The following is a 23,988-nucleotide window of genomic DNA, read 5'->3' as shown; positions in this document are numbered from 1 at the left end:
TGATTTGAATTGGGCTGTGAATTGAAAAAAATATATCTAATTTTTTTTTTCCAATAATATGTAGTTTTGGCTCAAAATGTCTTATTTCACAAGGAATAAAATACCCCATTTTGTTGCCCAATTTGTCCTGAGTGCGGCAATATCCCAATTGTGGTGATAAACTACCGTTTGGGCCCATGGGAGGGCTAAGAAGGGAAAGAGCGGTGTGTTCTTTGAAGTCTAAATTTTGCTGGATTGGTTTTCGTGTGGCAGGTCGCATTTGCAGAGCCCCAGAGGTACCAGTATAGTTGAAATCCCTGAGACGTGACCCCATTTTAAAAAGTACACCCCTTAAAGGCATTTATCTAGAGGTGTAGTGCACATTTTGACCCCACAGGTATCGTGTAAAAGGTAATGCACAGCAGATGGTGCAGAGTGGGATTTGCAATTTTCTATACATATATGCCATTTCAGCTTACGATATATGGTGCACAGCATGTGCCACTGGACACATACACCCCATAAACTGTAATGTGGGTTCTCCCGGGTATGGCAATACCCTACATGTGGCTGTTAACAGCTGCCTGGGCACACAGCAGGGCCCAGAGGGGAAATATGAGGGGGATAAGCTGTGCGGAGTGCATCAGGGTAAGTAAAACTGGGGTAAATTAAAACTCAAGGGATGTATGATAAAATTTTAAAACACTTTCATATAGAGCCCTGGTTTTTTGGGACACGTGTCACATTTCTATATTGTGTCCTTCCTAATCCCACTTTGCAGCTCTTGACTTTTTCCCTTCTTGCCAGTTTGGGGAACTTCTCCTGGAAAGTCGCTCGCCACAACCGCTCTCAACGACTTTCAAACTCCAACAGAGAGCGGGTGCGGCAGGATCTGAGGTCAGAGCAGGAAATTATGTATTCGATCGCTGTCATTGGTCGGTCGTCACAGACTAACCAATAGCGGCGATCGCGGAGGCGGGACAACCGCGATCGGTCCCTGCACACTGAGCTGTGATATGTCGGTAACAGCAGGCATCACAGTTAGATGAAACACCAGGGGAAAATGGCAATGCATTTTCCCCATGATGTACTATTCCGTCACGGAGCGTGAACTAAGCGCTCAGCATGACAGAATAGTACGTCAAGGAGCGGGAAGGGGTTAACAGTTTTGAACGGTTTGAGGGTGCACAGCGTCAAAATAGTATCAATATTTTGATGCATTGTGCAACCCTGGTTCCTGGGTATCTATTCTCCCGGCCAACACAACGGGGATGCATACAGAACAATATTGCATCAAACAAACAATTCCTTATAACCTTGTGGCAAGAGGCTTATTGCACCCTTCCGTATATTTTTTTTAGGGTACTACTGTATTTATGAAACATGAAATAACTTTAAAGCATGGGGTCCCTTTTAACCCCTTGATGGCCAGGCCAATTTTAAACTCGAGAACATGAACAATGTTTTTATTTTACCTCCGTTAAAACAGCGGCCGTGTGAAAAGCGTGATACAGGTTTTACACCCCCAACAGGGGGCAGCCTTGAAGTAATCCCAGAGTTTACATATAATATAAAATGGATAATGAGTAATAGCCTATTATCTATAATATATCCAACACAGCATGTAGAGCAGTCATGAATGGACAACAAAAAATCCTGCTCCTGTTTAATCCCTCATTAGACTGTTACAGTTTACTGCAGTCTATGGCGTGTGTGTGACATTCAGACTATAGACGTCAGATTATACAAAAGTTTTCCTGTTACATTAAACATGATAAATAATCCAATGACATGCATTTTACGCAGTTATGAAAGAAGAGTGATAGCGCCGGATTGGTAAGAGTTAAGAGGCATACTAAAAATGTTATTTCTTCCTGTAGCTTTGTCCAGTCATGTATGTTTATATGCGTCACTATGTTTAAGGAGGAGGAAACATGTTACCCAGCCCACTGAGCTCCTGCATTGTTTGAGAAAAGACATATGGCACGAAGCCACAGAAGAGACTACACTGCCTGTTCCTCAGGACGTCCAGGACAATGTGAATGGGTTCTAAGAAAAGGACAAACTAAATCAAGAAAGCATGAGAATGGACGTGGAAGTCCTCCTGGCTCTGATGTTCCTGTCTGTCACTATCCACAGCGTGAACAGTAAGTAAATATATAGATGTATATAAAGTCAGATCCTGGCAGGTATTGCGCTCACAGACAAACCGGGCACGACCGTCATCAGTGAGCATAGGAGTGTAACGTTACACAATCTCATCAAATCAAGAAAATCTGGTTTTTACTGTAGTTTGTAATAGTGGAATACAATGTAACCCCATGAATAATCACATAGACTGCAATGAAAAATAAAACCATTTAAAGTATGTGTTCATGCAAGCATATTACAGTCCTACTGAGAGCGGTCAGCCTAGAAATCTCAAAGTCAAGCCCAAAAAAACATTGTGCTTAGTAGGGTACGGTCAGCCTATTCATTCTAGAAATCAGTGTGGGTCTTATCTCACAGATCTCCACCTATGACCCCTTCTGATAATATAAACACTTTAAAAGAATGTTCTCTTGGTCGTAAACATTGATGGCGTATCTTTAGAATAGGTCATAAATGTGTCCCCGACCTCTGGGACACTTGCTGATCAGCACAATGAGGGTTCACGTGAGTATTCTCTGGGTACTAATGTTTCCCCTAACAATATTTAGGTTAAAAGGGGTATTATTCATTGTATAATGAAAAATCATGCCATTTTCTACTACACTTGATATCAATTCTTCACAGTTTAAGATCTTTGCTTGCTGTCATTGAATGCGAAGGTTTATTATTTACTTGCAGAGGATCCGTCCTGGTCATCTGATGATCACCACACCCTTTCCTTGTAACAAGCTGTGCTACATAGAGTTTGTACTGTTTTCCTTTAAAAATCGATCAGAAATCACGGGCCATAGATTTTTAGAAAAAATAAATGCTGTTTGATGGGATTTCTGAGCGGTTTTAAAAGGTTGTGGCTACTTTTTTTTTACTACATAAAGTGATATGAAGATCATTGAAAAATTACATATGTGTTATCATTAAAGTTTCTGGTAGTTACCAAAACCTCTGTGTAGGCTTAGGAGAAAGAAAAAGAATGTTCAGAATACTTGTGCTCAGGTATCTCCAACAGCCCCATAGAAAGTGAACGGAGAGGTGGCCGAGCATGGGCAGCATTGCTCAATTCACATAGGGCACTCAGGGACCCCCGTTCTTAGGATCGGTGGGGGCTGACCGCTGGAACCCACACCGATCAGACATTTATCACCTATCCTGTGATTATAGGAGAACCCCTTTAAGCACACAAATACTTGGGGGAAAAATGCAGTAAAACTATATATGTTTTACTTTTCAGGTACAGAATTCAGAGCGGAGAAAAATAAGTCTGAAATTGCGGCCCCAAGGACTTTTCGAGTACAGCCGAGAAAATTTCAGAGAGTCTCGCTTGATATAATTGATGGAATTTCAGAGAACACATCAACTTATGGAGTATCTGAGAATACATCACAACACAAAATTTCAAAGAATTTGTCAAGACATAGAGCGTCCGGTCCATCTTCAGGACATAGAGCGTCAGATCCATCATCGGGACATAGATCCTCAGAGCCATCATCGGGACATAGAGCGTCAGAGCCATCATCAGGACATAGATCCTCAGAGCCATCATCGGGACATAGAGCGTTAGAGCCATCATCAGGACATAGAGCGTCAGAGCCATCATCAGGACATAGAGCGTCAGAGCCATCATTAGGACATAGAGCGTCAGAGCCATCATCAGGACATAGAGCATCAGAGCCATCATCAGGACATAGAGCATCAGAGCCATCATCAGGACATAGAGCATCAGAGCCATCATCAGGACATAGAGCATCAGAGCCATCATCAGGACATAGAGCATCAGAGCCATCATCAGGACATAGCGCGTCAGAGCCATCATCGGGACATAGAGCATCAGAGCCATCATCGGGACATAGATCCTCAGAGCCATCATCAGGACATAGAGCGTCAGAGCCATCATCAGGACATAGAGCGTCAGAGCCATCATTAGGACATAGAGCGTTAGAGCCATCATTAGGACATAGATCCTCAGAGCCATCATCAGGACATGGAGCGTCAGAGCCATCATCAGGACATAGATCCTCAGAGCCATCATCGGGACATAGATCCTCAGAGCCATCATCGGGACATAGAGCCTCAGAGCCATCATCGGGACATAGAGCCTCAGAGCCATCATCGGGACATAAATCCTCAGAGGCTATTCCAGGTCATGGCATCTCAAAGTCCATATCAAATTATTTTCACAACACTGAGCTAAACAAGTCTAATTTTATGGTCAATAACTCTACTTTGTCATATTTAAGAAGTTCTACCAGTACAAAGCTGATTCCAGCAATATACATTCTAGCCATTCTTATCGGGATACCATCTAATGCCATAATCCTAAAAATGCTCTTCTCTAGAACCAGATCTGTCTGCACTGCAATATTCTACACCAACCTTGCCATTTCGGACTTACTTTTCTGCCTCATGCTTCCATTTAAGGCTGCGTACCATCTAAATGGCAACAACTGGATATTTGGAGAAGCAATGTGTCGCATTGTGACGATTTTCTTCTATGGAAACATGTATTGCTCAATCCTTCTCCTCATGTGCATCAGTATCAGCCGCTACATTGCAATAGTCCATCCTTTCATATACAGGAGTTTACCAAAACGGACCTGTGCCATTGTCCTGTGTGCCCTTGTGTGGATCGTAGTCCTCATGTTCATGATACCATTTTTCATTAAGGAACAAACGTACAACTTACAGAAGCCACCACTTGTCACCTGCAATGACATCTATGAAACCTCTGCTGATGCCTTTCAACTCTTTTATTTCATATCGCTGGCCGTGTTTGGATACCTTATTCCCTTCTCTGTGATCACATTTTGCTATTTTTCAATCATAAGAACCCTGGGGAGCCACGACCAGAAATGGTATCTGTACCTAAAAATAACCATTCTACTTCTGGTTATATTCGCCCTATGCTTCACTCCAAGTAACATCATCCTTATTATACACCAAGTCAGATATCATTACACCAAAATGGATGACCTGTATGGAAGTTATCTAATTGCTTTATGTTTTAGCAGTCTGAACAGTTGTCTAGATCCTTTTCTTTATTTTCTTATGTCGGAAATAACTAAGCCTTCCAACAAATATGCTAAAATTTATAAGCTGCCTAACGAAACACACAAGACCTTGCTCGCTTCCTAACTAGGATCAGCCTGTTCACACCTGGTATCTATAATTGCGCCATCTGCTGGTCTCTTATGGAATTTAATAAAACAAAAAGGGCAAATGTTGCAATACAGGAAAAAACTATTTATCCATGTGATTCACATTTTAGACAGATTTTTGTTTCAACCTTGTATCCAAACTTCAACCATATAAAAAAATGACATACGGATAGTCTTTAGCGGACATATTCTGGGGCTCCATGTCACTCTGCTAACCAATGGCTGAGAGATGTAAAGTATTGACTGGATTATGTTACATTCCAAAAGAATATATATATTAATCTACAGATTGTTATTTTCGGTTTCCTTTATTTTTATATTTACATAATAAATGTATGGGTAAGAATATAAAATAGTTAAAAACGTAATGTGAAATATTTCATACCTTGTACGTATTTGACTGTATTTAAATATATTTTCTAAAAAGCTTGTAAAAGTTGCCTATATACATTACAGTTTTTCCCAACCTTTGTTATTGTGATTATAGGAGAAGACCTGAATCCGTCAGTCCCACAGACCTTACGGGTTAAGCGTCAGCGGTTCCGGTGTGTCTCTGACACGCAGGACCCACCTGCAATCGATCACATCTAAGTTATCAACGAAGATGTGATGGATAACAAATGGATCCTGCATGTGAGACACGCAGGATCCGCTGTCACAGAACCAGTCAGGTCTGCGGGATTTACAGATTCAGGTCTCAGCTAATTATACAGCTGCTCTGTATAGAGAATACAGAACAGCTGTATCTCAAAAAGTAAAAATAATTTCTTAAAAAAAACTAAATATAATGTTTCAGACGCACCGATTGACCTTAAAAGAAAAATCCCATTAAAAGCTTTACAAAGACTACAAAAAATTTACAAGCTACCCATGCCCCTACCCGAAAGCTTAAACATGTCACTTCTGTTGCGATTAGAGGTAGTAGTATTATAGTCCCCTCGATTCTATTATAGAGAACAATGTATATATTTTTTTCATCATCTTCAACAAAAAAAAAGTTAAAGGATTTTGTCTCATCACTGACAACTTCTTTAATCTGAAAGATGTTGTGCTCAAGTCCACCAGAGCGTAAATCTGCTTGCCAGTGGCCCTCCGCTCCTGCTCATAGAATGGATGCCCCTCCCTAGTATGTCTATATGCCCTAATAATAATAGAACATATGACAGGGGTTGTCCAGAAAGGACATCCGCTTTTACAGAATAAAAATAGTCATTTTGTGCAGCTAAACACAACCAAAAAACCAAAAAGAATGAACTGTTTTCAGTACGGGACCGTAGTTCCACAGAGAGGCAGGGACTCCTAGCGTCGTACATAACTATGATGCTAGGAGCCCGGCTCCCTGCACTGTGTTCGGTCCTGGACTTGCGGCCAAAATACGTTGCGTCCTTTACGGACCGAACATGCTCGTGTGAATCCAGCCTTAGGGTATGTTCACACGCACTGTTTTCAGGCGTATTTCGGGAGTTTTACGCCTCAAATTACGCCTCTAATACGCCTACAAACATCTGCCCATTGCTTTCAATGGGAATTACGATGTTCTGTTCCCACGAGCCTTTATTTTACGCATCGCTGTCAAAATACGGCGCGTAAAATGACGGCTCGTCAAAAGAAGTGCAGGATACTTCTTGGGACGTTTTTGGAGTCGTTTTTCATTGACTCCATTGAAAAACAGCTCCAAAAACGGGCGTAAAAATGCAGCGAAAAAAGGCGAGTTGTTAAAAAAAAAAAAAAGTCTGAAAATCAGGAGCCGTTTTCCCCTGAAAACAGCTCCGTATTTTCAGAGGTTTTTGGTCACTGCGTGTGAACATACCCTTATACTGCGGGTCAGTTGTTCCAGTGCAATGTGCACATGACATGGTACAATTCATAGCGGATGTCATATTTACTGTTTTTAGCATTCTATTCAGTGTGTAGATAACCAAAAACCTGTGTTGCCACGGTGAACATTTCAAATATAGGATCCTTTTGACCATAACGGTTTGGTTGATGAGTACAGATGCCAAGTTTGTCTGGTGCCGTTCATCATAGGTGTTGCATTGTGATGTTATAATGTTATTATACATAGGACTGCAGGTAAATATACTGCATCATCTTATCTCAGCAGTGCACATTTTATGTGTAAACACTCGACCTATTGTTTAAATCAAGTTTTTATGTTAGGTTTTTTATTTTTTATAGTGGTTTTTAAAAAAAAAATTATAATAATAATACGAAGACCATCTTGAAACATCTCCATATTTTTGAACGGGTCACTGAGCACTCACAATCGGCTGACGCTTCCTGTGACTTTTTAGTAAGTGCTGGGTACACTGGGGACAGGGTGAGCGGTCATCTCATTCTCATCAAAGGGCAAGACTTCATTGAAAGGCAAGACCTCTACTATTATAAAGCTGGAGGCAGATGACACAGGCCCAGACTAGGGACAATAGATAATGGTCACAGCTCAGCTCTCCTTTTCTCCCTCCCTGCACAGCAAGTCAAAATGGTATTTTCGGACTTTGTTTTCCCATGTCCTGATACCTGCTGCAAAGCAAAGCTGCGGAACTATTGTTGCAGCAGCTCAGGCAAGACAGCCGCTCCCATAATGTAAAAAAAAAAAATTGAATATAAAATATGCAATGACAAAGCAAAAACAGATTAGAAAAAAAAAAGGAATATGTTTCAATACAGATTTTTAATTCGGAACACACAGTATCTTTAAATGGGCAACTATAGTTGTTTTGTTTTTTAAATAAATGTATAGGGCAGGTTATTTCAAGAAACATTGTAATATACTTTATTAACCAATTCAACCTCCTTTCATTGTAAAACTGTTCGTGAACTGCTGCCCATATGCTCTCAGCTCCTGGCCTTTGCTAGGGAAAATCCGTATTCAGCGCCGTACACCAAGAATAGAGTACTCTGTGTGGGGAACGCCTCATGCTGACTGCTCTTGAAACCCAATGCACAAAGTCTCATCACATTTCTACAACAGACTGTTTCAGTCCGTTCCTAATAACCAGCCACACCGATCTGATCTCCCTGCCAGACGCTCTAAATCAAAGTGTCTGGAAGGGACATAAGGTCAGTGTTATGGTTATGGAAATACCCAATGCCCTATACATTATTTAAAACAAAAAAATGCAAAAAATATATTTATCCTTTAAAGGGCTTTTTACTAAGTTCAAAAACAGGTTTAGATATATAATGAGTGGGCAGATGGAAAAGTAAAGAACTACACCTATGTGCAGTGTAGCAATAGTTCAGCAGTGTTCATAGGCCTAAGGGGACAGTACCAGTGTTTATGCCACCTATAAAGAGCAGGCATGCTCAAGTTATAAAACTTTTTTTTTACCAACTGAGCGTTGTAAAGAGAAGTGTATGACGCTGACCAATCAGACCAATCAGCGTCATACACTTCTCTCCATTCATTTTTAGCAGTACTCGCAACACAGCGTGATCTCGCGAGATCACGCTGTGCTGTAATCAAGTCCCACAGAAACGTTACCAAAGTGTCGGGAGTCTGAATAGACATCACATCCTGGCTGGAGGCAATGTCTATTCACTCCCAAGACACTTCAGTAAAGTTAATGTGTGAGTAAGTGACAGCACAGCGTGATCACGGTGTGCAGTGAAACGAGCTAAACATGAATGGAGAGAAGTGTATGACGCTGATTGGTCACCCATTGGTCAGCGTCATACACTTCTCTCAAGTACGCTCACATGGTCAAAAAGTAAAACACGCCCAGTTATCTATTAAGAAATGAATTTGCATAAATCTAAAAATTGTTCATAACTTGCTCAAAATGGATCGTTTTCAAAATAAAAACCACTGTTGTTATCTACATTACAGCGCCGAACAGATTATGTAGGAGATAGGGCACTTATAATCTGGTGACAGAGCCTCTATTAAGGCCCTGTTCACACTAACTTTTTTTGCAGGCAGAAAATTGCCCCTCAAAATTCTGTCTGGAATTTTCAGGCAGATTTTGATCTGCCTGCATGCCGTTTGCTGCCTTTTTCTGCCCGCGGGCAAAAAACGCTTTCTCTGCCTCCCATTTATGTTGATGGAAGGTCAGAGACGTAAACGCCCAAATATAGGGCATTTCGCTTCTTTTTCCAGTGAGACTGTTTTTTGTATGCGGGAAAAAAACGCCTCCACCTCATTGAAATCAATGGGAGGCATTTTCAGCCGTTTTTTAGCGCATTTTCCGCCGCGTCAAAAAATGTGTCAAAAAACTGTGTGTGAACACGGCCTAATAATCTATGTAATTTGTAAAGCTATATATCTGTTTATAGACGTAATATAATCCTATGTTGGCATTTATCATTACGTGGGTGGAACTAAATGTAATATTATATCTACTTTAAAAACGGTTTTATATTGTAATAAACGTTTATTTATAATAATGTAAAGTTTTTCTTTAATGTTACGACCATCACTGACTTTTTAATTTTGGCAATTAACCAGAGTATTACAGATTTTAAAATGCAAACCTTACAAAAATGATACAAGGCTCTGTTCACACTAGAGTCCAGTATTTTTACAGCTAGAACAGCAGCGTTATTGTCGCGGTCAAACAAAAAATATAGAACACCGACAAAAACCTGATAGATGCCATTATAAAAGTCAATTAGGAATGTCAGAAAACTGATCCGGCACAGCTGTCATAGCTCCAATATAAACAGAAGTCATGATGCTAATGTGAACAAAGCCTAAAAATGTAACAGGATAACAACAGAAGAGATTTTAGATCAGATTTACAAGCAGGCACATCTTATGTTTGTTAAACATTTATGATAAAAATTACTCCTGACCAATTGTATAATAGAGGAGATTCTACGATCTGTACGCACTTATTCTATGGCGTATGTGCTCCTAATTTTAACGTGCTTGAAACAAATGTCATTGACCCATTTTCAGATTGCCAAATCTATCTCTGAAATATACAATTAGTGATCAATGAAGAAAATGTTCTAAGAAAATGTATTGTTCTGCCAGGCTGTAGATTCATATTACATGTAGTGCAGACAGAAGTTATAGGTCTTGGGGCCTTTTTCAATTTCGCTGCATGCTTCCTGAGTGGTTTCTGGCGAGGTGTGCCCTTAATTTGGTGTCGTTTTTCACCCACATCCCCCTTCTTTCTGTCTTTTATTTACTGTATTACTCTAGATGGATTTTTGAGGAATGATCGGTATGCTTTAAAGCAGGGGTCTCAAACTCGGCCGGTTAAGTGGGCCACATATAGAAAAAATGGGAAGTTGATGGGCCGCATTACTTTCAAATTTGATACAATACAAAATTATTGTTAATCAATTAGTTATTTGAGCTACTATAACACTATATTACAATAATAATAATAATAATACATTACTATAATAATACCGCAAGGTTTAAAACGTGTGAGATTTCTCCACGTGCTTATTTCAACAATCATGTTTTCTAATTTGTAGTGCCCTCTGTAAATGCTGCCACAGTGCCCTCCACACATGCTGCCACAGTGCCCTCTGCAGATAATGCCACACACACCCCAAGTAGATGGCTCCCTCTAGGAGTAGAATCAGCCAGAGCCTGTGTCCCAGAGCAGAGCACTAGTATAGGCTCTGCGCCGGAACTCTGGGTAAGCCACTGACACCAGTGTCCATATATGGACAGTGATGTCAGGGGCTTGCCCAGAGCTGGGGTCCCGGAGCAGAGCCACTTCTAGCACTCTGCCTGGGATTCCAGCTCTGCTCCTGACATCACTACCCAAAGAGGACAGCCGCTAACAAGCAGTGGCTCTTGCTCTAACAGACTTGAGCTGTCCATGTCTTACATGGCTGGCCATTCATTTGAATGGCTGCATATAATACTACATTTCTCATTGCAATTCTTGCCACTGCATGAAAAATGCAGAGAGCAACTCGGCAAAATCATCTGTTTGCCACTGGTGAGAGAAGCCTGATCTGTGGCAGATACAACAGATAAGGGGTTGTCTTTGTGAGACAGCGTCTTTAAAGAGGCTCTGTCACCAGATTTTGCAACACCTATCTGCTATTGCAGCAGATAGGCGCTGCAATGTAGATTACAGTAACGTTTTTATTTTAAAAAAACGAGCATTTTTGGCCAAGTTATGACCATTTTTGTAGTTATGCAAATGAGGCTTGCAAAAGTCCAAGTGGGCGTGTATTATGTGCGTACATCGGGGCGTTTTTAATACTTTTACTAGCTGGGCGCTCTGACGAGAAGTATCATCCACTTCTCTTCAGAACGCCCAGCTTCTGGCAGTGCAGACACAGCCGTGTTCTCGAGAGATCACGCTGTGTCGTCACTCACAGGTCCTGCATCGTGTCAGACGAGCGAGGACACCGGCACCAGAGGCTTCAGTTGATTCTGCAGCAGCATCGGCATTTGCAGGTAAGTCGATGTAGCTACTTACCTGCAAACGCTGATGCTGCTGCAGAATCAACTGTAGCCTCTGGTGCCGGTGTCCTCGCTCGTCCGACACGATGCAGGACCTGTGAGTGACGACACAGCGTGATCTCTCGAGAACACGCTGTGTCTGCACTGCCAGAAGCTGGGCGTTCTGAAGAGAAGTGGATGATACTTCTCATCAGAACGCCCAGCTAGTAAAAGTATTAAAAACGCCCCGATGTACGCACATAATACACGCCCACTTGGACTTTTACTTTTAAACACGCCCAGTTGTACTTTTGCAAGCCTCATTTGCATAACTACAAAAATGGTCATAACTTGGCCAAAAATGCTCGTTTTTTTAAAATAAAAACGTTACTGTAATCTACATTGCAGCGCCTATCTGCTGCAATAGCAGATAGGTGTTGCAAAATCTGGTGACAGAGCCTCTTTAATGCTTCAAATACAATGACAGATTCACCATAGTGGTAGATCGCACCATAGCTATGGGGTTCGTGGTGAGGAGGGGCTACGGCTCTTAACTCCTCCTCTTTCCCGACATACGTAGAGAGCCAGAGAATTTTCCTGCAGCCACCATTAGGGGGAGCTCAGAGCATAGAGATTTTTACAGCTTTCATTGTGTTCAAAGGCAGCTGTATAAATTCTTATGCATGGAGCTCCCCCTAGCGGTGGCTGCAGGCAGCCTGTTTTAATGTACTGTGTGAAGGGAAGCAAGACATTTAGAGTGGCATTAGGGAGATTTATCAATGTTTTAATGCCAGTTGTCTCGTCTAAATACATTTAAAAATATGGTGTTTAGACGGAGCTCCATATTTATGAAGCACCTGTTCCACTTTTTCTGACATACGAGTCGGGTTAAGTCAGCAAGGCTTTAGAGTCTTGCGGAGTGCATCTTTTATCTATTTTTTTTTTAAATGAAACAATTTTTCCATTTTTCTACCTACAACAGTGTTGGAAAAGGTCCGAGCTGATGATTTAAGCTTATGCCAGATTCATCAACAGGTTTGTATATCAGGGGAGAGATACTGGCACACAGTTCGCATAGTACATCAGTATTAAAAGAGCTGCCCCTATAAAGATCTGTTATAAAATTACTTAAAGAAACATTCCTGCAAAAAAATGTTTACACCCCCCGTTTGAAAATGTGAGGAAGTGAAATGTAGTCTGGGGTATTGGTTTAGCGGGTGCTTTATTTTACCACTAGCTGCACAGTTCCTGGCTGCGTGGGATCATGTGATCTCCATTCTGACTCCCTAATTCCTACAGCGTCTGCTGTAGAGACCGGAAGTCAGTCTCTCAATGCAAGTTTATAAACTTGCAGAGTCTCGATGTCCGGTTCCTACAGACTCTGTAGGATTCAGGGAGTCAGAAAGGAGATCACGTGACTCATCAGCGGCAAGGAACAGAGCACTAACCGTAAAATAAACCACCCAGGTTAAGACAATACACCTCCGTATAGGTGTGCATCTTTGCACTGAAGTGCTTCTTTAATAAAATATTTGACGGAACTCAATAGGGGCTTATACCAAGATTTACCGTTGGGGCCCTATGATTTCTGTGTATGCCATTGTGCAAAACAATTCAACTGATCCTATACAATGGAACAATACTCGTCAATCAATCATCGTTTTTCAGTCTATATTTTGTGAAAAATTTGTCTGTGACGGATTTAAAAAGACCTTCAAGGTTACTGATAATATATAGTATTCTGGTGACACTGCCAACAATACCCACGAGTATAGCACAGCATTCACAAGATGTGAATTTTCAATATCATAGGTTTTACTCCGCTAGTAAACACCAGATGGCAGTAGAAGCTAAAATAAGAATTAACCGGCCATAAAAAGTAAGAAAAACAACATCTTCAGAAGAGAAAAGGAACATCTGTAAATGTGAACACAACAGATGTGAAAAATTATACAATACACTTCCCAAAAGATGCATCTTATTATCCAATCATAGCAAATTTATTTTAATTGCATTGATAGTATACATGGGGTCTTCAACACTTCTCTTCATTATTATATCAAGCAAACACATGTACGGAGCCAATAATAGGCCCTTGTTTCCATGGAGCTCGATAGAAGAGACATGTTATCAAGATGGTCACTGAATTTTGCTTCCGGTATGAAAAAAAATATATAGATAGAACAATGATTGTTCACTGGGTAGATAGATATGAGATAGATAGATTAGAGATAGATAGATTAGAGATAGATAGATTAGAGATAGATAGATTAGAGATAGATAGATTAGAGATAGATAGATTAGAGATAGATAGATTAGAGATAGATAGATTAGAGATAGATAGATAAATTATTCTGTTCATTTCTAGGAAAGAAAGAAGCTGTCCTTGGTCGTCCTATATCAAATATGTGAATATCAGTTCTGCTGTATTTCATGTGAAGTTCAAGGACTCAGGTAAGAAAACCGTTTTCATGGTATTAAAGAAGAAAAACTGTAAAGTATTCAGGTTGAGAATTAACAAATATACTAAATAGTCTGCAAACTAACATTTGACCAATCAGTAATGAACTACTTCTACTCAAATGAGTTCAACAAGCATCAATCGCAAAATTCTTAATGGGAAAAATAGATTATGCCATAAGTATTGTTTTTGTTTAACCAACTAAAAATTAAATGAATACCGCCATGATGAAAGCCAAGCCAATACAATTTCAATGTCATTAGAAAAGTCAGAACAATGATCGTATTGAAATACTTAAGGGGTTTTCTGTTCATGGGGTCGTTCTTTATGCTTCTGACCTATCCACAGGATAAGTCATCAGTATGATTGGTAAGTGTTCGACACCCGGACCCTACACAGATCAGCTGTTGCGGCTGCCTCTGGCACCGGGAGTTATACAGTGTTCGGAGCCGGCAACAGAAGGCTCCGTACACTGTATAGCAGCCGTGCTGTGTTACTGCAGCTCTGCTCCTATTTACTTGACTAGGAGCAGAGATGCAATAATCCAGCACAAACTCTATACAGTTGTCGGAAGCCTTCTGCTTCCGGCAACGAACACTGTATAACTCCCGGTGCCGAAGGCAGCTGGAACAGCTGTTCGGTGCGGGGTCCGGGTGTCATATACTGAAGACCAGAGGCGTAGCTAAGTTTTCATGCATCCGGGGCAAAGATTCAGTTTGGTGCCCTCCCCAAGTTTACTTTTTCTACCAATCAATAAGGTGCAATTTTTTTCACATTTTGTTTTACGGAACTCGAGCATAAAATCATTTGTAAATTTTACAACCAATATAGTTATATAAAGGGAGTTAACATAATAAATTAAAAGAAAATAAATTGTGAAGAGGTCAGAGTGCCTAAGGAAAACAGATTGGATAACAGCCTAATAAGACTATATGCAGACATAATGAACAGCCCCCCCTTTCGATAGCGGGCATCAATGGTGTCAGACTCCTAACGATTTGCCATAACATTCAATGTTGGGAATACCACTTTAATTAATTATTAAAGAGGTTGTCCAAGATACGAAAAACATTGCTGCTTTCATCCAAAAACAGTGACACACATGCCCACAGGTTGTGTGTGGTATTGCAGCCTAGTCCTATTCACTTATAGTGGATTTGAACTGCATTACCAGACACAACACAGACAGGTGTGGAGCTGTTATGGAAGAAATCAACCATATTTTTCTAATCCTGTACAACCCTTTTAACACAATATAATAAATACACTCTTACTATTCAATATACCGTTGGATCCAAAGTTTCATTGATTTATCATGCACAGTAATGAATTCAGATTGTTTACAATGTATTCAGTACTGATATAATATTGACGAAAGCTCTGGATAGAAAATCAGTTAAGATTGGCAAATGAGCTTACCGTATTATCTGTGTTTGAAAGTAAATAGAGTCCGTCAACAAGGCTATCATGGGTGAAATTCTTTCAAGTATAAAGAAAACACATACCTTGCATTTCTGAACCTTGGCCGCCTGGAGAACCTCATGATAATGGCAAGCATTTTCTGGTGAAACGGTTTGAAGTTTGGCACTTGGCGCCAAAAGTGCTTGCAATGTATTCTCGGGAATGCCCTGTTCAAGGGCTTCATTAATGATACCAATGGCAATAATACCTGAAAAAGAACAATAATGATATTAAAAACTAAATGCATGTAGCAAAGCAACAGAGCAGCATGGTGGCGATACGGAGATTTAGAACATCTGCTACTTACATTCATTTTCTTCTTGGACTTCACTATTGACTACATCAATGTAGTTCTGAATTTCATTCCAACTTAAATAGCTTTGTCCAAGTGTTGCAGCTTGCTTCTTACTGGATACCAGTGTATTGACGTAACTAAAAATTAAGAAAGAGTCAGTACGGAGACAATACAAGATCCCAAACCTTTAGAATTTGTCAATATTGGGGAACATGGTAAGACAATGCAGTGAAATTAACCTTCCCCACCCCATTGTGACCAAGCCATCTAGAAAAAGACGCAGCACCAAAACCATACATACCCCTGGTGTGTAGCCGGAAGAAAAGACAGAGGACCCATGAGGAAGTCTGGCTTTTCTTCTGGCAATAAGCGTGGAGCAGGTTTTCGATTCTAGACCTCCTGCCAGACTGTTTATTGCTTTCATATTATACTGGTTGGATATGTGCTTGTTTTATAGTGAGGGTATGTTCACACGCTTAACAAAAAAAGACTCTAAAACACGGAGCGGTTTTCAAGGGAAAACAGCCTCTGATTGTCAGTCGTTTTTTAAACCACAAATGTTATTTACTGACTTTTTGGAGCGGTTTTCCTATTCAGACAATGAAAAACTGCTCCAAAAACGTCTCAAGAAGTGATATGCACTTCTTTTTACGGGGTGTTTTTTTACACGCCGTTTTTTCAAATTCCTGTGTAAAAAAACGCCCCATCGGAACGGAGCGCCGTTTTTCCCATTGAAATCAATGGGCAGATGTTTGGAGGCATTCAGCCTCCCTATTTTTAGCCATTTTTACGGCCCAAAAAACGGCTGAAAATATACCGTCTAAACCTACCCTTAACGTCACATTGTTGTTTGACTTATTTCTGAAACTCGCATTGGGGAGGACACCTCTTTTGTAGTACAATTTTACGATCATGGACACCTGATTTTTGCACTGTGGCACTTTATTATGTAATCTGGTTTATTGCTCTGGTCATTTAGGGAAGTTAGAATAAGCTTGTAAGTTTGAAAACAAATACATATTCACCACTTATTGGCGTCCCATATTGTTGCTGTGGAACAAATTTTTTGGAATTGTATTTTTAATGTATATTAAATAATTTATTTTTACCAATAACTGGCCTGTCAGCACTCGCTTGTTTCTTTTGGTTCAGCTTTTACAATATGACTAATAACTTTGTTTTTCCATTTTTTATGTAATGTATGAATTCCTGTTGGGTTGTAGACATGGAGATGCACATACGTTGCAGGGTTATCTTGGAGGAAACCATAGTGATCAGATGAGCTACTGTAAGTCAGTTGAAGATGAAGTCACTCAACCTTACAAAAATTGGCTATATTAAGATACACATCTAATTTCTATAAGCATATAAATGGGAAATCCAGTCAAAATGATTTTCTGATATGTCATAGATACATGTGAGACGATCACATGCTTAGTCATTAGTTCTGCTCTCCAAAGCATTGGTATGAAGTCTAAAAATCAGTGGTGGTCCAAGATCAAGCACTTTATGTAACGGTCATAGCAGAAGAACATTTTGAAAGTAATTAATCTCAAAATAGAGATTTGCTAGACTTCATATCAATGTTTAGGAGGACAATATTGACATGCTCCATAGATTATACCTACCGCTGCATGTTGTCGTCTTCCAGATTGTTGAGACCTATGGACGGACTGACAAGTTGATTGTGGGCAGAGGTAACATCATTTGACTCCAAAGCTTGATTCACCAGTGCAACAGCAGACAACATCTCCACCGCAATAAAGAGTTCCTCTTGTGTCAAGTGGTTCTGCGAACACAAAGTATACAATCATTAGACGACCGTAATAGTGGAAAATCATGACTGGCCTGTTATTGACAAAGTAATACTATGAGCTCAGGTACAACAATTTAATTTAAAAAAAAAAAAGGGACATCAGGCACTTGTAAAATTCTGTGAAATTTAAATGTAACTTTTACTATTAATACACAATATTAATATGTGGATAAATGCAACTTTTAAGGTATAAAAACGTGGAATTTGGAAATTGCAATTACATGAGCAAAAGCTACACAAGATTCTTGTTATTATGACAATTAAGGCCCTGTTCACACGGTTTACTTTCCTTTGGGTTTCCGATTTTTTTCACAGCAAGAATAACAGTCTATAGTGTTATTCTTCTGGTCAAATTTTTTTTTAAAACCGATGGACCTCATAATAAGTCAAAAGGGATTCATTAGGATTTGTTGGGATCAGTCTGAAAATTGATCTGTCATAGCCATAATGGCTATGCTAATGGAAACCATAAGGATAGTGTCAAGAGAGACTAATAACAAGAAAAAGTGAGGATGGTGCCCAGGACATTGAAAAGGTTTGAGGCCCCCCTTAAATCCCATGGGCAGTCAAAATAATACAAAATTAAACATAAAATAATAACACCTGTAATGTTAATTGTTGGTGTGTAAAAAAATTCTAAATATATTTCACTTTGGTTTGTCTTGGATTTTTCAGGTCAGTCAGTGCCAAGATCTCACAACATAACTATTAATGCACTAGAAGACACTAATTAGAAAACCCGCTATTGATTTTTTTCTTACCGCAGGATTTTGTTTTTGGAGGCTCAAGAGTTCATTCTGGTATAAGGTCTCTGCAAATGGATAGACAGCTGGCATATGTGCCTCAGGAAGCTGCAGAGCCGCCAGGGTTTGGGAGGAATCTCCACTACGAATAGCATGGTTTATTTTTTCCACAGCTCCTAGCGCTAAATTATAGAACATCAAAAATGAACATTAGTTAGCTCATTATTTTAATGTTATATGAAAGACAGGTATACTTACCCAGGAGAGACTATATTCAAGGAATATTGCAATTTACTTATAATCTAGAATTAAATCTAAGCATGAAAGATGGAAGCAAAGTAGAATGTGACATTTTAGACCCACAGTATAAGCAAAACCAAACACCAATTATATAACAAGCCATTATAAATAATGGTGGACACCAAGATAATGTCCAGGGTTGTGAAAGGTCCCCAAACACCATAAAAATTCATAGAGGAATCAAATTACATATTTATGCTTCCCAAAGAGCAAGCTGGTCCATGGATGGTCGATCAGATTAAAGACCCATAAAATAATCACTAAAGCCACCAAGTACACCATGAAAACAATCAATTCATTGCATTCATGGTGTGATCATCATAAGGAAAGTGACCTCTCTCAACAAAAACATGCAGATTTGGATCGCCCAAGCGTGCATGTTTATTTCAACAGGGAAAGTGTGATAAGCCTCTGCCAGGCACTTCCAACAATGGATTATCTCCAAGGGGAAAAAAAAAAATTAGGCATGTGACATTTAAAGATGGCAATACACATGAGATAGCGGTCAACTAAGCACTCGTCTGGCTGACTCGCACATACATGCTCGGCCAAGCATGCATGTTTATTTCTATGGGAAGCGAGGTATGAACCCCTGAAAGACCTCTGACAATAGCTCATCTTCTGTGGAAAAATCTGACATCTGCTGTCGAAGGAATGTTGGGAGGTCAGGTATAATTTAGACCTTCGGTTGATCCAGCGGAAATCGGCGGGTATGACGGACTTATCTAATGTGAAAGGCCAACTTGTTTAATCCTTCCTTTTCCGGACAGCCAAGCCGCTCTATAAACATTAACGCAAACTTGCGATAGTGAAGCAGCTTCCTGCCGCACTTATATCACCATCTTTACTATACCTTCCACAGACTTCATTGTGGATACAGTATTGAAGGGATTCACAAGTGTTTTTCTTGGCAAACTCGATGGTGCTAGAGGGCAGCATATTCATGTTGTGATGACTTGGGACATAATTAACATGGGCTATTGACCACCTCCATACCCAGCTTGCTTCAGAGGGCACGCTAAATTCAGCAAAACCATGACACACCAGGACGATTTAGGGGTACAATGGCTGAATATTTTCAATCTGATTTTAACATAATAAACAAGCTTATTGTGCAGAAATAAGTAACTAATAATACTCCACAATAACTTCAAAAGAGGACATGTAATATATGCAAATTACAACCACCCGAGTAGTTGTAGGTCCTAGATCATAGACAGAGGTTGTGACTTTAAAACAAAAACATATGGGAACATTTGGAATAATTAAAGATGTATAACTCAGACTCACACACTCTCAGACAAACCTGCACCAGGCAGCAGACAGTGTTAGTACATCCATGTTAGACACAGAATGCGCTTCAGATCATGATCAGCGAGCAACGCGGAGTGTGATCTGCAAGTGGACAAATAAAACCATACGCATGCAGACAATGCACGCAGGAATGGATGAGCACAGGCGTTAGGGGTTAGTCCTATAAACGCATGGTCGGCACTATGCAAGTTAGTGGAAAAATAAAAAGGAGACTATGAATCTGAAACCCTCTTTGAAACATTTTTTTTTTATATATATATTGTATGGTATTGATAGAAGGTATGTCAATGTCACATAACCATGAAATACTGAAAATTCACAATTCATTTAATGTATCCAGCCGGTAAAGGGCATTACATAGAATAACATAACACAGTTGTACATTTCTATGTGCTGTGAAGAGAACAGTTTACACGCAACAGCAATATAATGCTCCTTTCAATCCTTTATAAATTTTACTTCGTGGTAAACAAATATAGGACTGAAATCGTTAAATATTCAGAACCATGTCCAGGTCAAAATTCTGATTATTCAATGATCAGTAACTTTAAAGTGAAACTTTTGTCTAAAGAAACTTTAAATAGTAAATTAGGGAATTGGCATATTGGCAAATGGGGCATTCCCATGAAATACACATTTCTTGTGGCTGCCCTGATCTTATCATCAGACTACAGAAGCTGCTTATGGCAGCCTGTTTTCACTCATTGCAATGTTGAAAGAGGCTGTTGTGTTAAATGGTAATAGATAATGGTGTCCTATGTCTGCAGTTAAGTAACAGCCAACCGGCTGCTGTAAATGGCAATTGCAAGAGCATATGTGCCATAATCGGCACATGGTGAAAGGTCCAGTCCATAGCTAGTGGATGGAAACCTCTAGTGTAGGACTCCCTCCAAAGGAATTGCATTGTGAGCAAGAAAGGGAATAGGAAATTGGCACAAGGGTCAAGAAAAGTGTGGATGGAAAACCAGACTCCTTTTGCCCCCCCGGGGGGGGGGGGGGGGAACAGCACCACAAGGGGGCCCAATTTGACCTATGCTATAGGGCCCACTCTCTTTTATGTCAGCCAGTGGACAGCTGCATTTGATTGCTGACTCCTTTAGGCTTCATGCACACTACCGTGCCCGTAATTACGACCCGTAACTACATGAGCGGGCGGCTAGCCGGCCATTTTTACAAGCCGTGCTACCATTATAAAGTATACAAATATATAGAGGAAGGAATAGTGTATAAAATATAACCTTTAATTTTTACCCATATAAAAATGGAATAACAATGTAAGTATGAATTGTGCTATTATAACATAGAGCATATACAACACTCAGTGTTCAGCTTGCCAAATACCAGATAAACGTTCCATAACATATACAGCAGGGTTGCTCAGGATCATTGGAGTTACACAGTGGTATTCTGCCTGTCCTTTTAGCCTAGTTAAACCCTCACTGTTGACAACATTCCGGGCTCCCGTTCTGAAAAGAACGACCCTGTTGTCTCTGGAACCTGTCCCTATGATAAAGTCCGTAATTCTAACTAAAGCTCCTGCTCGTACGCATTTCACCAGTTATACTGGCTCGTCAGGGAGATAATGAGCATAACGGCTTGACAGATAGCGTGGCAATGGCAGCGAGCGCTTGGAAACACGCTCTTTTTATATACGAGTTCGCTCCGCCTCTTCTGGGGGCTCGGTCATCGGACATCCAATCAGGTTGGAGCGCTACTACGTCATCACCCTCCCATTAATATCGCGCCCTCGCTACCTTCACAGTGCGTTGGATTAATGGTATCGTATAGGGGATTAATTCAGCCATACACCTATGTGGCTTATCTGCTTTCCTAGATCATGGTTGCATTAGTAAATTAGTCTCGTAAGATGTAATAGATGATATTGAAGGCAATGCCCGAAAGTTAAATGGGAAACTGAATAAATGTTTAGACCGTTTAACCAGTCATGTGTCTTGTGAGCTTACTGCCCCTTCGTATATTAGAGCGTTACTCGTGTAAGTACCGCCAGTCTAGATAGTACAGTATGGTATGTCTCTTATATTCTGTTTATACGAACAGCTTTCCTTACTACCTACAGTCTACTTCCCTTTCATGTGTATCTAGTAACTTTCAAATGTCATTAATGTGTCCTTTGACACTAAATAAATTCCAGATCTTAGAGAAAACAGAAATTTAATGACTTTAGGGTTACCTCCAAGCATTGCCCATACGTGTCTGGCAATTGGTGTATCTTTTTTATTGAGAATGTCATTGTAGTGGTCCCTCATGCGTCTCCTAAATTCATGTTTAGTTTTGCCTCCATAGTCCATGAACATTTAGCCCTGTATATGACCCCTTTTGATAGACAATTAATAAATTCTCTATTGGTATATTCTTTGCCTGTTGTTGTGCTTACAAATGTCTTCGATACGAATATTGAGTCGTAGGCCAAGCATTTGCCACATTTATAGTTCCCTACAGGTCTTCTGTTAAGCCAGCAGTTATTGGGAGATGCTGGTTTATAATGACTTTGTACCAGTTTATCTCTCAGGCTTTTATTCCTTCTGAAGGTAATCAAATGTCTTTCACCTAGTAATTCCTTCAGCTCCGCATCCTCCATGAGGATCCCCCAATGTTTCTGGAAAACCTCTATGACTTTTTCATGAGCCCCATTATATGTCCCTATAATGCACATCTTGTTTTTATTGACACGCACTTTTACTTTGGGCATGAGTAGATCACTGCTTTTTAATTTTAATCGCATTAATAAAACACATCCCTGAGGATATAGTCTGGATAGCCTCTTTGGCGAAATCTCTCAGGTCTGCCGCTTGTGTCAAAAAAACCTTAGTGTTTGAGCAGTTTCTCCTGAGACGGAGGTATTGTCCCTTTGGTATGCCACTTTTGAGGGCATAAGGATGGGCACTCTCCCACCTCAGGAGACTATTAGTTGCGGTGGATTTTCTGAAAACCTCTGTTTCAATTTTACCTCCCATTCCTCTCGACAGTCTAACATCAAGAAATGCCAGGCTATCCGGGTCACTCGCAGAAGTGAAACTGAGACCAATTTGGTTTGTATTAAGTTCAGACACAAACTGTTCAAAGTTAGTCTGAGTCCCTGTCCACAAGATGAATAAATCGTCTATAAATCTCAGCCAGAAACTTACAGATTCTTGCCATTTACTGTTAGTATCTGAGAAGACCACATTTTCTTCCCAGCAGCCCAGGAGTATATTGGCATATGAGGGGGCACAGGGGCTCCCCATAGCCATATCCCTGAGCTGGTGGTAATAGTGCCCACCAAAAAGACAGGAGTGTTTAATTAAATTGAATTTCAAGAGTTTAACAAATGAGTTGTGCTCATTAAGATGATTACCTCTTGTTTTCAAAAATTGGGATATTGCCTCAAGTCCTATATGGTGTTGGATTGAACTATAGAATGCTTCAACATTTATAGAGGCAAATATCATATTTGGTTCCATTATAATGCCTCCCAGTTTCAGGAGGTCAGTTGTGTCTCTAATATAGGATGGGAGGCTGAGGACAAATTGGCGCAAGATTTGGACAATATACACCCCTATATTTTGATTAAGGTGATCTAGGTCTCCCTTTCACAGGAACAGTCCCCTTGTGAATTTTAGGGGTCGTGTAAAAGGTTGCTACTTTGGGCACTTCAGGCCAGATATTGATATTCCGCTTTATTTATCAATCCCCTGGATAGTGCCCTATGTAAGATCTCTTTCAATTGTCCCTTGAAGATTTCTGTGGGATTTTCTCTTAAGCGATGGTATGTGTCTTGATCGTCTAGTACCGTTTTGGACATTTCTAGATAGTTCCCAGTGTCCATTAAAACCACATTTCCCCCTTTATCTGACGGTTTTATTGTAATTTCTCTATTATTGTGTAGAGCCTGTAAGGTACTTTTCTCTACTATTGACAGATTGGCATGATCTGTTTTGTAATTCTCCAGTGTCTT

The 23,988-nt window shown here is 40.1% G+C and overlaps 2 protein-coding genes across 3 annotated transcripts in view; one reads left to right on the top strand and one right to left on the bottom strand.

Moving 5' to 3' along the window:
* The window catches only part of IQGAP2 (IQ motif containing GTPase activating protein 2), a 282,889-nt gene that overhangs the window by 75,143 nt on the left and 183,758 nt on the right, over positions 1-23,988 (bottom strand). For both annotated transcript variants that reach the window (XM_075838503.1, XM_075838511.1), the window contains 4 exons: positions 18,438-18,601; positions 17,489-17,649; positions 15,873-15,997; positions 15,610-15,773 (listed from right to left, as the gene is read on the bottom strand). In XM_075838503.1, coding sequence (XP_075694618.1) covers positions 15,610-15,773; positions 15,873-15,997; positions 17,489-17,649; positions 18,438-18,601 — 614 coding nt within the window. The remainder of the gene's footprint in view (positions 1-15,609; positions 15,774-15,872; positions 15,998-17,488; positions 17,650-18,437; positions 18,602-23,988) is intronic.
* F2RL2 (coagulation factor II thrombin receptor like 2) lies at positions 1,897-5,625 on the top strand. Its single transcript, XM_075838526.1, has 2 exons — positions 1,897-2,126; positions 3,359-5,625. The coding sequence occupies exons 1-2, from the start codon at positions 2,060-2,062 to the stop codon at positions 5,257-5,259; spliced, it is 1,968 nt and encodes a 655-aa protein (XP_075694641.1). The 5' UTR covers positions 1,897-2,059; the 3' UTR covers positions 5,260-5,625.

Source organism: Rhinoderma darwinii, chromosome 1 (genome assembly GCF_050947455.1).
Source record: "Rhinoderma darwinii isolate aRhiDar2 chromosome 1, aRhiDar2.hap1, whole genome shotgun sequence".
NCBI lineage: Eukaryota > Metazoa > Chordata > Amphibia > Anura > Rhinodermatidae > Rhinoderma > Rhinoderma darwinii.
This window is presented reverse-complemented; position numbering and strand designations above follow the sequence as displayed.

Excerpts from the sequence above, each read along its gene's own strand:
- F2RL2 (XM_075838526.1), top strand. The coding sequence starts at position 2,060 with ATGAGAATGGACGTGGAAGTCCTCCTGGCTCTGATGTTCCTGTCTGTC. Across the intron at positions 2,127-3,358 it reads CACTATCCACAGCGTGAACA|GTACAGAATTCAGAGCGGAG; the intron begins GTAAGTAAATAT and ends TTTACTTTTCAG.